At 38.9% G+C, this 13,583-nt stretch overlaps 2 protein-coding genes across 2 annotated transcripts; both read left to right on the top strand.

The window, feature by feature from the left end:
- The first annotated feature begins 3,249 nt into the window (after positions 1 to 3,249).
- LOC141613111 (uncharacterized) lies at positions 3,250 to 4,835 on the top strand. The gene is made up of 3 exons (XM_074431849.1): positions 3,250 to 3,336; positions 4,259 to 4,692; positions 4,803 to 4,835. The coding sequence occupies exons 1-3, from the start codon at positions 3,273 to 3,275 to the stop codon at positions 4,833 to 4,835; spliced, it is 531 nt and encodes a 176-aa protein (XP_074287950.1). The 5' UTR covers positions 3,250 to 3,272.
- A 655-nt stretch (positions 4,836 to 5,490) lies between these two features.
- LOC141613110 (protein FAR1-RELATED SEQUENCE 5-like) lies at positions 5,491 to 6,861 on the top strand. The gene is made up of 2 exons (XM_074431848.1): positions 5,491 to 5,841; positions 6,406 to 6,861. Exons 1-2 carry the CDS (start codon positions 5,491 to 5,493, stop codon positions 6,859 to 6,861), a joined length of 807 nt encoding a protein of 268 aa, XP_074287949.1.
- Positions 6,862 to 13,583: the final 6,722 nt, after the last annotated feature.

Raw genomic sequence — 13,583 nt, 5'->3', positions numbered from 1 at the left:
ACTCTGACCACCCATGTTGCTCCACGACCTAGCCGATCTGTTACTAGCATAGCTCTATGAAGGACCCTGTGAGAAACGCCCCCTGCGGCGGCCTCTGGAAACCCCCACTTACAGCACTGGTGCACTCATGCCTCTTGTGGCCCATACCGCCACAGTTACAACAGGTCATACCCCCAACTGCTACCACCACTACCACGACCACACCCGTAAGAAGCCCCAACACTAAACCCCGAGCCCGATGAATATGCTCTTGCGTGGTTATGGCCACCTTTCTTGGTCATTTATACTAACCTCTCAGCTCTTCCAGCACGGTCATAGACCTCCTTCACATCCGTAGGAACTCCCACCGGTAACTTTCCATAATCTTGGGGGTCAACCCCTTCTCAAATCTCAATGCCAAGTTCTCTTCACTCAGCCCCATGTCCTCAGAATACCTAGACTTCTCATTAAACTTGCGGCAGTACTCAGCAATCGTCATCTCGGATGTCATCTTAAAATCATCAAACTCTTCCCCCAGCTTACTACGCACATGTTCTGGCACAAACTCACGCGTCATCGCTTTCCTGAACTCATCCCAAGGTATCGCAGGTAGCCTCTGCTTCACATACAAATCCCGAGCACTCACCTTAATCTTATCCCACCACTCACCGACTGCTTCCCTCAAGTAGAATGCAGCTTGTTCCACTTTCAACTCCTCTAGGCAATGGACTAAGTCGAGAATATTTTCCATCTCTCTATGCCAATTATCCAGCAAAATTGGCGCCCCTGTCCTCTTATACTTCTTAGGGTTGAACCTCGCTATGTGAATGTTGATCTTGGAGTGATCAAATTCTCTATCCTTTCCCACCCTTTTCAAAGCATCTGTGAGAGCATCCTGGTGCTCCAACATCTTTACTATACCATCAACGGTCATACTCTCTGCCCTAGCATACAACGTGTTTCTCTATAGTGGCATCTTGAAACTATATAAGAGAAAGGTAAACATAAACACTCATCCCACATCTCAAACATGCACACGACCGTACAAAACTTACTCGATCGAGCCCCATAACTGTAATACTACGGTTTTTCTAGGTTGGTACTCGGCCGAGTATGGCCTACTCGGTCGAGTAAAGTGTGTCGTGTATCCTGTTTGGCTACTGCCAAGAAAAACTCGGCCGAGTATGCGGAATACTCGGCCGAGTATACTCTATACTCGGCCGAGTATCTGGTCTGGCGAATACTATTTCCGCGGTTTGATTGGGAAAAGATTAGAGTTATTTATAAACGCAAAACAATTTCTAATTACATTTTATAAAACCTAATCACTCAAACGGCACTCTAATCCTCTCCAAATCTCTCTTTGTGTGTGTGTGTGTGATCATAACAAGTGCATTCATCCTTTGTTTCATCGTCAGTAAGTCCTTGTTTCTATGATTCATTGGTTTATATTTAGGGTTTGTCTTTAATTATGAATTTGGGAAAATGGGGTTTTGTATATAGTGATTGTTGTTATGTGATTATTGATTAGGCGGAGACTTCGTAGGGGGGCCATTCTAGATTGATTACTTGTCTTTCTTACAGTTGTGCTAAGGTAGGGTTTCCCTACTCAGTTACTGTTAATTGATTTAAGAATGTGATTGTATTGTATATGACTGTTGTCTGTTGATCAACGGAGTGTTGGTGTGGTGGTGGTGGTGGTTGTGACGATGTTGTGACGGTTGTGGTGGAGTTACTTGCGGGAGTGGCTTCACGCCCTAGTTCGCCCTCCGTGGAACCCGTCACGGGAGGGGATGTGCACATTAAGGGTCAGGGTTATCGCTCGTTGATGAGCGGGATTTAGGCGGGGATTGGCTGCGGTCTCCCACTGGTGACGACGGCTACCTGTTGTGATGGGTAGTCTAGCAGGGCTACACACTTTGGTGTGTAGTCGGTTACTGTTTGAGATCGGGAGACTGGGGTTAGAGGATGATCAGCAGGTTGCTTTATACGCTTGTCTTACTTTAATTATTCAGTAACTGACCCCATTGTTGTTTTGTAAAATCTGTGGTGATCCATTTGGGGATGGTGAGCAGATTGTGACAGGTGATACAAATGTTTAGCTCTAGGACAGTTATGGGGAGTCATCACTCGAGTCTAGATTCCGTCGTCAAGAGACTTAGCTTGCATTCTTTGTAATTATTAGACATTTCACAGTTATACTTTGGTTTCGTTTTGGAAACAAGTAATCGCTAACTCTTTATACTTAAATAAAGTTCTTTGGAATTGGTAACTTTGCTAACCTCGGGAAACCGAGATGGTAACAGCCTTTCATGCTAGGGTAGTCCTTGGTAAGGTACCTTGGTATGAGGGGGTATTACAAAGTGGTATCAGAGCTGAAGATTCTGGTACCTAAAACTAATGAACCCAATGAACTCGGGGAGAGTTGTTTGGAGCTACCGCAAAAACTTGGGAGACGTCCCGAAGTCGCACTAAGGCCCTTACGATCTTTAACCGGTCAGATGGGGAAGTCTTGGTCAATGTTGTATGTTTGAGTCATGTGTGTGTAATACTTGTAACTTACGCCTTGTGAAGTGGTTGGATGAAATGGTGAAAGTGTTGGAACATGGTAGTATATGACAGGTGGATTGTGAATTCGTATATGATAGATCTTGAGCATGAAGTATGTTGAGCATATTACCTATTTAATACGATATTGAACATGATGAATGGTAGTGGTACATGTATAAATGAGCATGATAATGTTAATGTTTGGTTTGTTGGTAGTAGCATGTGATTAAGGTCATGCGTCTATATATATATATATATATATATATATATATATATAGAGGCGGGATCTCGTGAGTTGGGGTCTTATGGTGAGTTGTGAGTTGGGGAAATCAAGGGCTGAGATTAAAAGAAATCAAGGGCTGAGATTAAAAGATAAATTAGAAAAAAAAAAAGGAAAAATCGAAAAATACAAAAGCGCTGAAACATGAAAACAGCAACCTCATTCTAACGATATTCTCTCTCTCTCTACATCTCTCTACAAATCAAAAACAGAGAAAACTCAAAAATCAGAACGCCGACTATAGGAAATTCATAAAAAACCTTATAAAATTACACAAAATCGTTGATTTGTAGCTGCAATCGAATTACAGGTAATGTAAATTCGTTGATTTTTAGTATATTCAATCGTATTTTCGAAATTAATGTAAAAAACCTAATTAATGTAAAAATCGTTGATTTTTAGTGTAAATTCGTTGATTTTAATTGAATTCAATACTTGATTTTACTGTTTTCAGGTATAAAAGATGGACAGCGAGATCAATAACAATGTTAGCGAAGAAATCAACTCGACAGTGAATATGGAAACAGGTAATACTGCTATTCATTCTTATCTCTTCATCCGCCGTTGTTTATAAATAAATTATTGATTTCTACATGTTTCTCAGCTGTTATTCTGATATTATTGTACTGTCTGGCTTGTATTAGAGTAGAAAAAGAAAACTGTTATTCTGATATTAATGTACTATTATTAGCCTCAGTGTGTATAAATCAATTATTGATTTCTATGTGTTTCTCAGCTGTTATTCTGATATTATTGTACTATCTGGCTTGTATTAGAGTACAAAAAGAGAACTATTATTCTAATATTAATGTACTATTATTAGCCTGAGTGTTTATAAATCAATTATTGATTTCTATGTGTTTCTCAGCTGTTATTCTGATACTATTGTACTGTCTGGCTTGCATTACAGTAGAAAAAGAGAACTGTTATTCTGATATTAATGTACTATTATTGTAACCGTACAGTAACATGATTATATTATTGTACTGTTATTGTGGTATTATTGTAACATTATTGTGCTATTATTGTGCAGTAACATGAAAATATATGCCTTGCAAAAGAGTTACATAATAAATACAGTATTATCTGTATGTAATAAAGTAGAACCAGAGTACTGTTATTCTGATATTACTGTACTATTATTGTAAAAAAGTAGAGAAACATGTTGATATTATTGTACTCTTATTCTGATATTATGCTACTATTGTTGTGATATTATTGTGCGAAAGAGCGTGAAAAATATACGGTGATAAGAGAGTAGCATGAGATAAACACATTTAGTGTTATTGTGATGTTATTGATTGTCGTCTGTTTCACACTGCTTTGTTATCATACGTTATTGTCACATTACTTGCAATGTTGATCTCTCCCCGTGCTCTTTGTTATTGTGATGTTATTGTGATTTTGTTGTCCAATGACTGTACTCATTATATTAATTTACTGTCGCAGATCTTTCTACTGTGTCTATTGTTGAAGACAATGCAGTCTTACCTAATGGGGATTCTTCTAATAACAGTATATACACCAGCCCAACCTGTTCAGACGAAGAAAACGATGAGTTTGTCTCAACTCTTCATTACAGCAGTACACCCGGGGGGACTGAGCAGTGGGTGAGGACTGTTGAGAGTGATTTTACGCCTAAACGTGGCATGTTCTTTCTTACCTTGGAGGATGCAGTACAGTTCTACAGCATATATGCACTGGCTTGCGGATTTGATGTGAGAAGGTACACAAATGCGCAATATAAGGGGTATAGGGATATGAAAAGAAAAATGCGACTTGAAACAACAAATCATGAAGCTGGTAATTTGAGTACAGTAGAGAACAAAGACCGGCGAATTAGACAGCCAAAGAAGCATGCTCTGACAAGGTGTGGCTGCAAGGCGAACATGAGGTTGAGAACCTGTGAAAAAACAGACGACAGACCGGCTGGGTATATTGTGGATGTCTTTGTAGACGTTCACAATCACTCTCTTTACTCTGTCAAAAACAGGGAGTTCCAGAAGCTCTCAAGGGACGTCCATGACTACATTAAGAGGACCATTATTGATCATACTAAGCTCAACATAGGTCCAACATTGAGCTTCAGAATTCTCAAGGAATACTCAAATGGTTATCAGAATATCGGTGCCTCTTTGCTAGACTTCAAAAACTTCAAACGAAATATCAAGTGTTACATTGGGGATAACGATGCTAAAATGTTCATTGGGCATTTCAAAATGCTGGCTGAAACAAAGGGGTTCTACTTTGCTTATGATCAGGATGAGAACAAATGCTTGACGAAGGTTATTTAGGCTGATAAGGAAGGGATAAACAACTACAAGTTATATGGAGACACGATCTCGTTTGACCCTACTTATGGGACAAACAAATATTTCATGGTGTTTACTCCCTTCACCGGAGTAGACCACAACAAGAAGACGGTGACTTTTGCAGCTGGGTTACTTGACTTTGAGAGTCAGCATTCATTTGAGTGGATTTTTAAAAAATTCCTCGAAGCAATGGGGCAGCAGCAACCTCAATGTGTAATTACAGACCAGTGCCCGGGAATTAAAAAAAGCCTGCCCAAATGTCTTCAACCATTCTGTCCACAAGTATTGCATGTGGCATATCATGCGAGAAAATGCCCGAGAAAGTGGGAAGGGCAATCTGCAATGATACGGAATTTATGACCGACATAAATGCCGTTGTGTGGGATGTCGACCTCGAGCCACACGAATTTGAACAGAATCGGAAGATCTGTTATTGAAGCCCATGGTATGGAAAGCAACCGGTGGTTGAAGTATGTCTTTGCAATCAGACAAAAGTGGATACCGGCATACTTTCGGGATCTGCCTCTAGGTTGTTTGTTGCGAACAACCCAGAGATCCGAAAGTTCAAACAGCTATTTCAAGCGGTTTGAAAGCCATTTTGGAACCCTCGTCGAGTTTTGGATGAGGTACAATTCCGCAATAGAGCAGCAAAGGCATACACAAAGGAGGATGGATAATGCCAATGAGCATAGTATGCTCGAGAAAGTAGGGCCGATGAAGGTATTCCACTTTCGCTATTCTCGCTATTAATGTTATTCCACTTTGCTATTCTCTCGTTATTCCCTATTATTCCCGTGTTACTCGCTATTTCACTTTGTTGTGTTATTCTACCGCTATTCTGCTTTGTTGTGTTATTCTCGCTATTAATGTTATTCCACTTTGCTATTCTTCTATTAATGTGTTGTTATTTTTGAATAAAAAACGAATATTCTTTGTGGAAATGGATAGTGTCCGCAATAATGACAAAGTAATCGCTAAATTTAGTCTCTTGCTATTTCGCTATTAATGTGTTGTTATTCTCTTTGCTATTCGCTATTAATGTGTTGTTATTCTACTGCTATTCTCGCTATTAATCTGTTGTTATTCTCTGTCTTTGTTGTGTTATTCTCTTTGCTATTCTTCTATTAATGTGTTGTTATTTTTGAATAAAAAACGGATATTCTTTGTGGAAATGGATAGTGTACGCAATAATGACAAAGTAGTGCTAAATTTAGTCTCTTTTGCTATTAATGTGTTGTTATTCTACTGCTATTAATGTAATTCCACCGCTATTCTCGCTATTAGGTGGAGATGCATGCCTCACTTGTCTACACCCATCCTATCTTTGGGGACTTTCAGAATGAAGTCAAACATGCCATATGCAGCATGGGGGTGGGGGGTTTGACAACAGTAGGGGCGGTGGAGTATCATGACGTTCGTGATGGACTCAAGCACAGGAGCTTCCGAGTTGAATTTAACACCAAAACTAACGAGAGCAAATGTGCATGTAAGCTGTTTGAGAGGCATGGCATTGTTTGTCGCCATATACTGTGGGTGTGGAATGGTAGGCAGGTCCACAGGATACCTGACCCTTATGTCCTTGCTCGATGGACAAAGAAATCATACAGGCCAGTTGTCCGAGATGAAAATGGAAAGGTGATAGAAGAGATTGATGAGGCTGACATCAAGAAAGCTGAGATGTCAAAGGTTTGGTCTGAGATTTATGCAATTGTCGGGGTGATGGACGGTTATGCTCGTTAAACACATGAAGCAACTGCAGAAAATCGACACAGTTCAGGGAGAACATCACAGGACCAACTGAACCGAAGACTAAAAACCAGGAAATCGAGGCTCTTCTAGGCATCACAGCTTCAAATGACATTGACCTTCGACCGCCAAACAAGGCCAAGAATAAGGGCAGTGGCAAAAGATTAAGGTCCTCCAAAGAAAAGGCCAAAACCAAGCAACAAAAGAGGAAGCGAAGATGCGGTAACCGCAAGAAGTGGGTGAACCACAACAAGAGAACTTGTACTCTTCCATTTCTTTGAAAGTCCCCCTTCGATGACGAAGATGAAGAAGAATCGAAACGAAGAGGTATGAATCTGGACTAATACTCTCCTATTATTCTAATGTTATCCTCTTATTCTCCGTTATTCCCCTATTATTCTGTGTTACTCGCTATTCTGCTGTTGTTGTGTTATTCTACCGCTATTTCGCTATTAATGTGTTGTTATTCTACTGCTATTAATGTTATTCCACTGCTATTCTGCTATTAATGTAGCTTCTAAAATACTAAGCAAAAATTGCAAAGAATATAAATCGATGCATGAACTACCAAAAATTGCGGGAATATGTTATCCTTTTATTCTCCGTTATTCCCCTATTATTCTGTGTTACTCGCTATTCTGCTGCTGTTGTGTTATTCTACTGCTATTGTGCTATTAATGTGTTGTTATTTTTGGATAGAAAATGGATATTCTTGGTGGAAATGGATAGTGTTCGCAATAACAGCAGAGAGTAGCCGCTAAATTTAGATTATCGCTATTCCGCTATTAATGTGTTGTTATTCTCTTGCTATCAATGTTATTCTGCTATTCTCGCTATTAATGTAGCTGCTAAATACTAAGCAAAAATTGCAGAAATATGAATCAGATGCATGAACTAACAAAGACAAAAGAGACACAAAAGACAATGCTACGATGAAGACCTCGCCTAAAAATGTCAAAGACTTTTACTATTTGTCATTGTTCGAATTACATTTTAACCTAAAATTATCTTCTAGATAATAAAGTGAGACCTACATTATATGAGAATTAATACTAGTTACTTTAATTTTTTTTGTTAATATTATCTCGATTGTTTTTTTCACAAACCAACCACAAAAATAAAAGCGCAAATTACACACTACAATAACGGTTGAATAATAATGACTTAGTAATATTTATAAAAAGCAGTTCCACTTTTCAGTTTTTATTAAAAACAGTTACCTAACCTAATCTAATATAATTACTGGAAAACTGTTTGTATTCCCCAACCCCTATAAATATCGCTATTGCGTGGTTTTTTGAGAAAAAAAAAACACACACACACTGAAGAAGTACAGAAAACTTTTTGTATTCAAGAAAAAACTCTGCATCTCCTCTGCAAAAAGGTAATTTCTTATCTTTTTTTTTTTGTTGGTAGACAGTTAATTACTTATCTTTCTATACTTTATTACGAAAAACCGATTCTATTCCCCAAACCCCTATAAATTACTCGCTACTTCGAGGTAAAAAAACAAACACACACACTTTGAAAAAGTCCATTCCAAAAAAAACTTTATCTCCTCTCGCAAAAAGGTAATTTCTTATCTTTCTATTCTTTATTTTTCTTTCATGTTTATTTTTCATATCTGTCAACACTCTTCTCTATCTTTTGCAAAAAAGGTAATTCTCTTTCTTATGCTTTGGTTTGCTTTTAATTTGGTTCAAAAATTTTAAACATCTTTTTATAATGCAAAAAGTTTCATACTTCCAATCTTTGCAGGATGAGTGACGAATCGACGATAGCCGAAGGTCCCCGACAAGGCGGGAAATCGATGAAGCCAAACGGACGATAGAGTCCCTCACGATAGAGTTGATCGACACAAGGACAAATTTAGAGGCAAAGAGAAACCCGTGAAGAGGCCTTAATAAGAGAGGTCGACAGTGTAAAGGCACAATTGAAGGTTCTTTGAACTTCAAAATGAACGTATGCGTAGACAGTTAAAGGAAAAGAAAAATAGGAACTACACGGAAGCCGACATGGACAATCAATTCATTCTTTGGTGTGAATGCTCGAAGAAGTATTACACTGAAGCCGATATTTCAATCTCTCGGCCATTGGACACCGTTCGAAAGCCATGGAACTAATGGAAGCGTACAAAAACCCTTTTGAGGATGAGTCGGTGGAAGTTGAGAGCACCTTGTCAAGGACCGGCGCGCAGGCGTCGAGAGAATAGAATAAAGATATAAAAATCTAACGATGATGGTCCGGGTGCTTTGCTTTTAAATATGTTTAAAATATTATATTGCTTTAGAAATAATGGCTTTAATATTTTAGAACGTTAATGTTTATTATGTAAGTACTATCTTTAAGTGCTATTTAAAACTATTTCTAAGTAATGTTGGAATAACGAAGTCTTTGCGAATAATAGTGCAATAACAAAGATAATAATAAGCGCTAATTATGCGGAGTAATATTGCAATAATAATGAGAATAATGGTAGAATAACGAGTGTAACAAAAGCGAGTCTAAACCACCGCTTTTACACTTGACTAAATTTACACTTGAATAAAATTGAATAGTTTTGACAAAATAATGGACTAACGAGTGTAATAACAATGAGAATAAACTAGTTATGCGGAATAATAGAGTGATAACGAGAAGAATAACGGTGCAATAACAATAGAATCATTGAGAAAAAAAAATGACCATTGTGAGTTGAATAGAAAATGCATATTCTTCGTAGAAATTGGATAGAATTTGTAAAACTTAATTAAACTAGTGGAATAACAGCAGAATAAGTGTAGACTAATAGTACAATAATGCAGAGTATTTTTGCTTAATATGCGGAGTAATCTGCAATAAATGAGAATAATGGTAGAATAACACTTTGGCAAAAACGCGATCTAAACCACCGCTTTTACACTTGACTAAATTTACACTTGAATAGAAATGGATAGTGTTTCTAGAAAACAATGGTAATAAGAAAGCTTAATTAGACTAAAAAATCGTAGACTAATTGTGCAATAACAAAGACAACAAACTGCTCATTATCCGAATAATGACGAGAATAACGGTGGGATTAGAGTAAAAATGGATGGTGTTTGAAAAAAGTACAAGGAATATCAAAACTCAATTAAAATTAGAGTACACCTTTGGAATAACACTAGAGTAATACGGGAATAACAAAGACAATAAACTAGTAATTATACATAATAACGGTGCAATAACAAAGACACTAATAGTCTAACAACACAGTTTACACCAACTTAGTCTGACTTCCCTGGATACACAACATCCAAAGGTCGCATTCATGACGATGCGACTCTTCACTACAAATGAGATGATTGGGGTTGCACCGGGGGCACTTCTGGCAACTTGTTCCTTGCTGCCGCCAAACCCAACGTCTTCGGCCTTCCAGTCTCACAAGCCTTCACTTTGTCAAGAATAACTCGCCTATGAAGATTAATATCCGCCAAGATCAGGGAAGCCGACATTTCAACACAGTAGCTTCGACGAGCAATCTTCTTTGTGAAGATTGCACTCAAACACGCTTCCACCATATTCCGCCATTGTGTACAAAGAAGAAACACCCCGACTCCGAATTCATAGTTCCTTCTTTTTCCATTTAAAAGGCACATCAACAATTTCGAAATTGCGGCAATCTTCAGACTTCAGAACATTATGACCCTCCATAAAAACACGCATATAGTTTGCCACAATCTCGGCCAATCTTTTGTAATCGGCTATTTGCTTGGAATCGTGAGTCATGTTGTCCAAAATATCAATCGATTCATTCAAAAAGTTGATGCAGAAACAAGAGTAGTGATCATTGTACAGAATCGGCACAAACACAAGGTCGGAGTTCAGACGACATCTTCCATTGCAGGAATCGTAAAACACATTCCAGAATGCCAACAGCTTCTTACCCGGACCGTCAAGAGGACTTGAGGAATCAAAGTTCTCTAAGAGTGAATAAAGAGGATCCTACAAAAAGAGAAAGCATAAACAACCAAAAATAGTGCACAAGTGTTAACTTTATATCAATACTTGTGAGTCAATCTGTAGGTAATAACGCAAAATAGCAAAGGAAAAAACTAAAATACCATATGACGAACTCCGAAAAACATTGAGCTTGGTCCGAGCGTTCCTCAAACTCCAACGAATTCAAAAGAACCGACCAAACATCAACTACTCTTGTTGACATCATACTAGCTGCATCTACAAAGGAAACAATATCCCCCTTGTCCAAAAACACGCGACGTCGTCATTTGTACAACACTAACGACTCCCCGCATTCACAAAAAATAACATATGATGAGAACGGTGGGATTACGGTGGTATAACAAAGAGAATAACGGTTCAATAACGAACAATAACGGCGAAATAATAGCGGTATAACAAGCGAGAATAACAAAACGGGATTGACAGTGGGATTACAGTGGACTAACAGCGGAATAATAGTGGTATAACAGGTCAATAACAGCAGAATAACAAAGGGGCCTAACAGTGAAATTAGACGGCTCGCTAGGTTGACAAAAATAACAAAGCATAATAACAAAGCAGTTAACGCGGACTAACAAGTGGGAAACAGAAAGACTAACTGAACAGAAACACCACAATCAAAGAAATGAAAATCGACACATACTCGTCTGTCAACTGAGCGTCTTCACGAAGAACAAAGTCCACCACTTGCTTCCGCACCTTCAGCATCTTAGAGAACTGTTTTTTGTTCTTCCGAAACAAATCCGACACCGCAACAAACCTACTGTCGTCTGGCCCGCAATCCATAGAGCAACCCAGCCCGTCGTCTGCCCTACCCCTTTTACGACTACCCAAAGCCGACTGTGGACTCACGGGGCTATCCACACCCCCGCTTCCCACTTGGTGGCGGTAGGGGTTTTTCTAGAGAATTTAGGGCCGTCAATGACAGTAGGAGAAGCGACGGGCTCGTCAACAGGCTGCGACGTCTTAACCTTCTTACCAACAGTTTTCACCCTGCCGGAACCACGACGTTCCTTACCGCTTTGAGAAGCCCTCTTTTTCGCATCCTCAATACGCCGTCTCTCTTCAAGCACGCTCAGGGTTTCCTTTCTTGTCTTGTTCAACTCCTCCAAACTTTTCAACACATCTTCCCTGGACTCGTTCATATCAGACAGCGCCAACAAGGCAACGATCTCAGCGCGGTAGAGGGCTTTTGAATCAGAATTACCCAAGTCACAATCAAAAACAGTTCCACGGTAAAAGAGCATGTGCAACATCGTATATACACCGCAGTCCAAATTTTCAATCTCAGCCGTTTGCCAGGTAAAAGGGACGTTGACAATTTTATAATCTTTAACCTCCCCACCTCGGGCAACTCCTTTGTGGACCAGGAAATCAGACATCAAGTTCACCTTTTTTTTAAAAAAGGAAAAAGAAAACATAATTACTAACAATACTTAAACAAAACTAGGCTAAACACCAAGAGAAAATTAAAACACAATAAATGACTTACAGCAGTTTGACAATACACCAAACGTACACACGCCCGTTGATCATCAAAGCAAACATCGCCTCTTGAAATACATTATCAAGATATTCAACCCTCTTCGAAATGAAATTGATGCACAAACTTGACTAAAGTGCTCATGCAAAAGAATTGGGATGAAAATGCGGGAAAATATTTGGCCAAAAAAAAATTGTTACTAATTATGTGGTTCTTTTTAAAAAGCGAGAAACACATCGAATAATAACGAGAGTAATAGTAGGCTAACAAAGTAGAATAGTAGTAGAAAACACACAAAGTACGAGAAAACATACCATATCGAAGTAAGATCACACTCTCTCTTGTTGTTATTGACAAAGACAGTAAATGACAATTTGACTTCCGCACATAAATCACTCCTGGAAGCCTTATCATCTTTCGACGGCATACAAAGTTGCCGCAATGGATACTAAACAAGAAGTGGAGAAAAGAGTTGAAACGTGATCCAAACATGAAAAATAAAGTAAAAGAAAAGATAAGATAGAATAACTAACCGTTGCACCCATCCCAAAGAAAAGTCGACTTGGGCTTCCTCTTATACAAGTATCATTAAGAAAGAGGGACCACCAGTGCACAACACCAAGCATTATCATTGTATCTGGAACCATCGATTCCATATCCTCACGATTCAGGTAACTGTCCACACCCCAAGTGACAAGATTATCCCTTCAAAACCGAATAAAAAGGCAAAATAAGAGTCACATGAATATATTTTTGAAGAACAAAAAGCAGTATAATATATTAAACAGAAAGCCGAAAATTTTTACAATAAAAACAAGCTCTTACCCTTGCGAAAGGTTATGATCATTCAAGAAGCAGTAGTCTGCAACCTCTTTCCGCTTGGATAGCATTGGGTTGAAAACATGTCCCATCGTTATCATTGATTTTGACAGGACAACTAGCTCAGGAGCCACAGGACCACAATCATAGCTGCATCCGAAATTCTGAGGCACAACAGACAACAGTAGCTCCTCATGTGCAGCAGAGTGCAGCAAATAACTTGTACACATAGTAGGAGCATTCAACCCAGCAACGCCATTGTCCTCTGGGACAGCCTCACCAACAACAGTACCAGCCTCCGACACAACCTCGGAATCCTGTTTATCAGATTTATCTATCTCAGACGCAGCCCCAAGCAACAAGTCTGCATGACAAGACATCACCACATCCGCTACCTCCTCTTCTGCAGTCACGAATGCTTCACTGCCAATTT

This window comes from Silene latifolia, chromosome 11 (genome assembly GCF_048544455.1).
Source record: "Silene latifolia isolate original U9 population chromosome 11, ASM4854445v1, whole genome shotgun sequence".
Taxonomy (NCBI): domain Eukaryota; kingdom Viridiplantae; phylum Streptophyta; class Magnoliopsida; order Caryophyllales; family Caryophyllaceae; genus Silene; species Silene latifolia.
The sequence above is the reverse complement of the archived record's forward strand: the minus strand, read 5'-3'. Positions and strand labels throughout refer to the sequence as shown.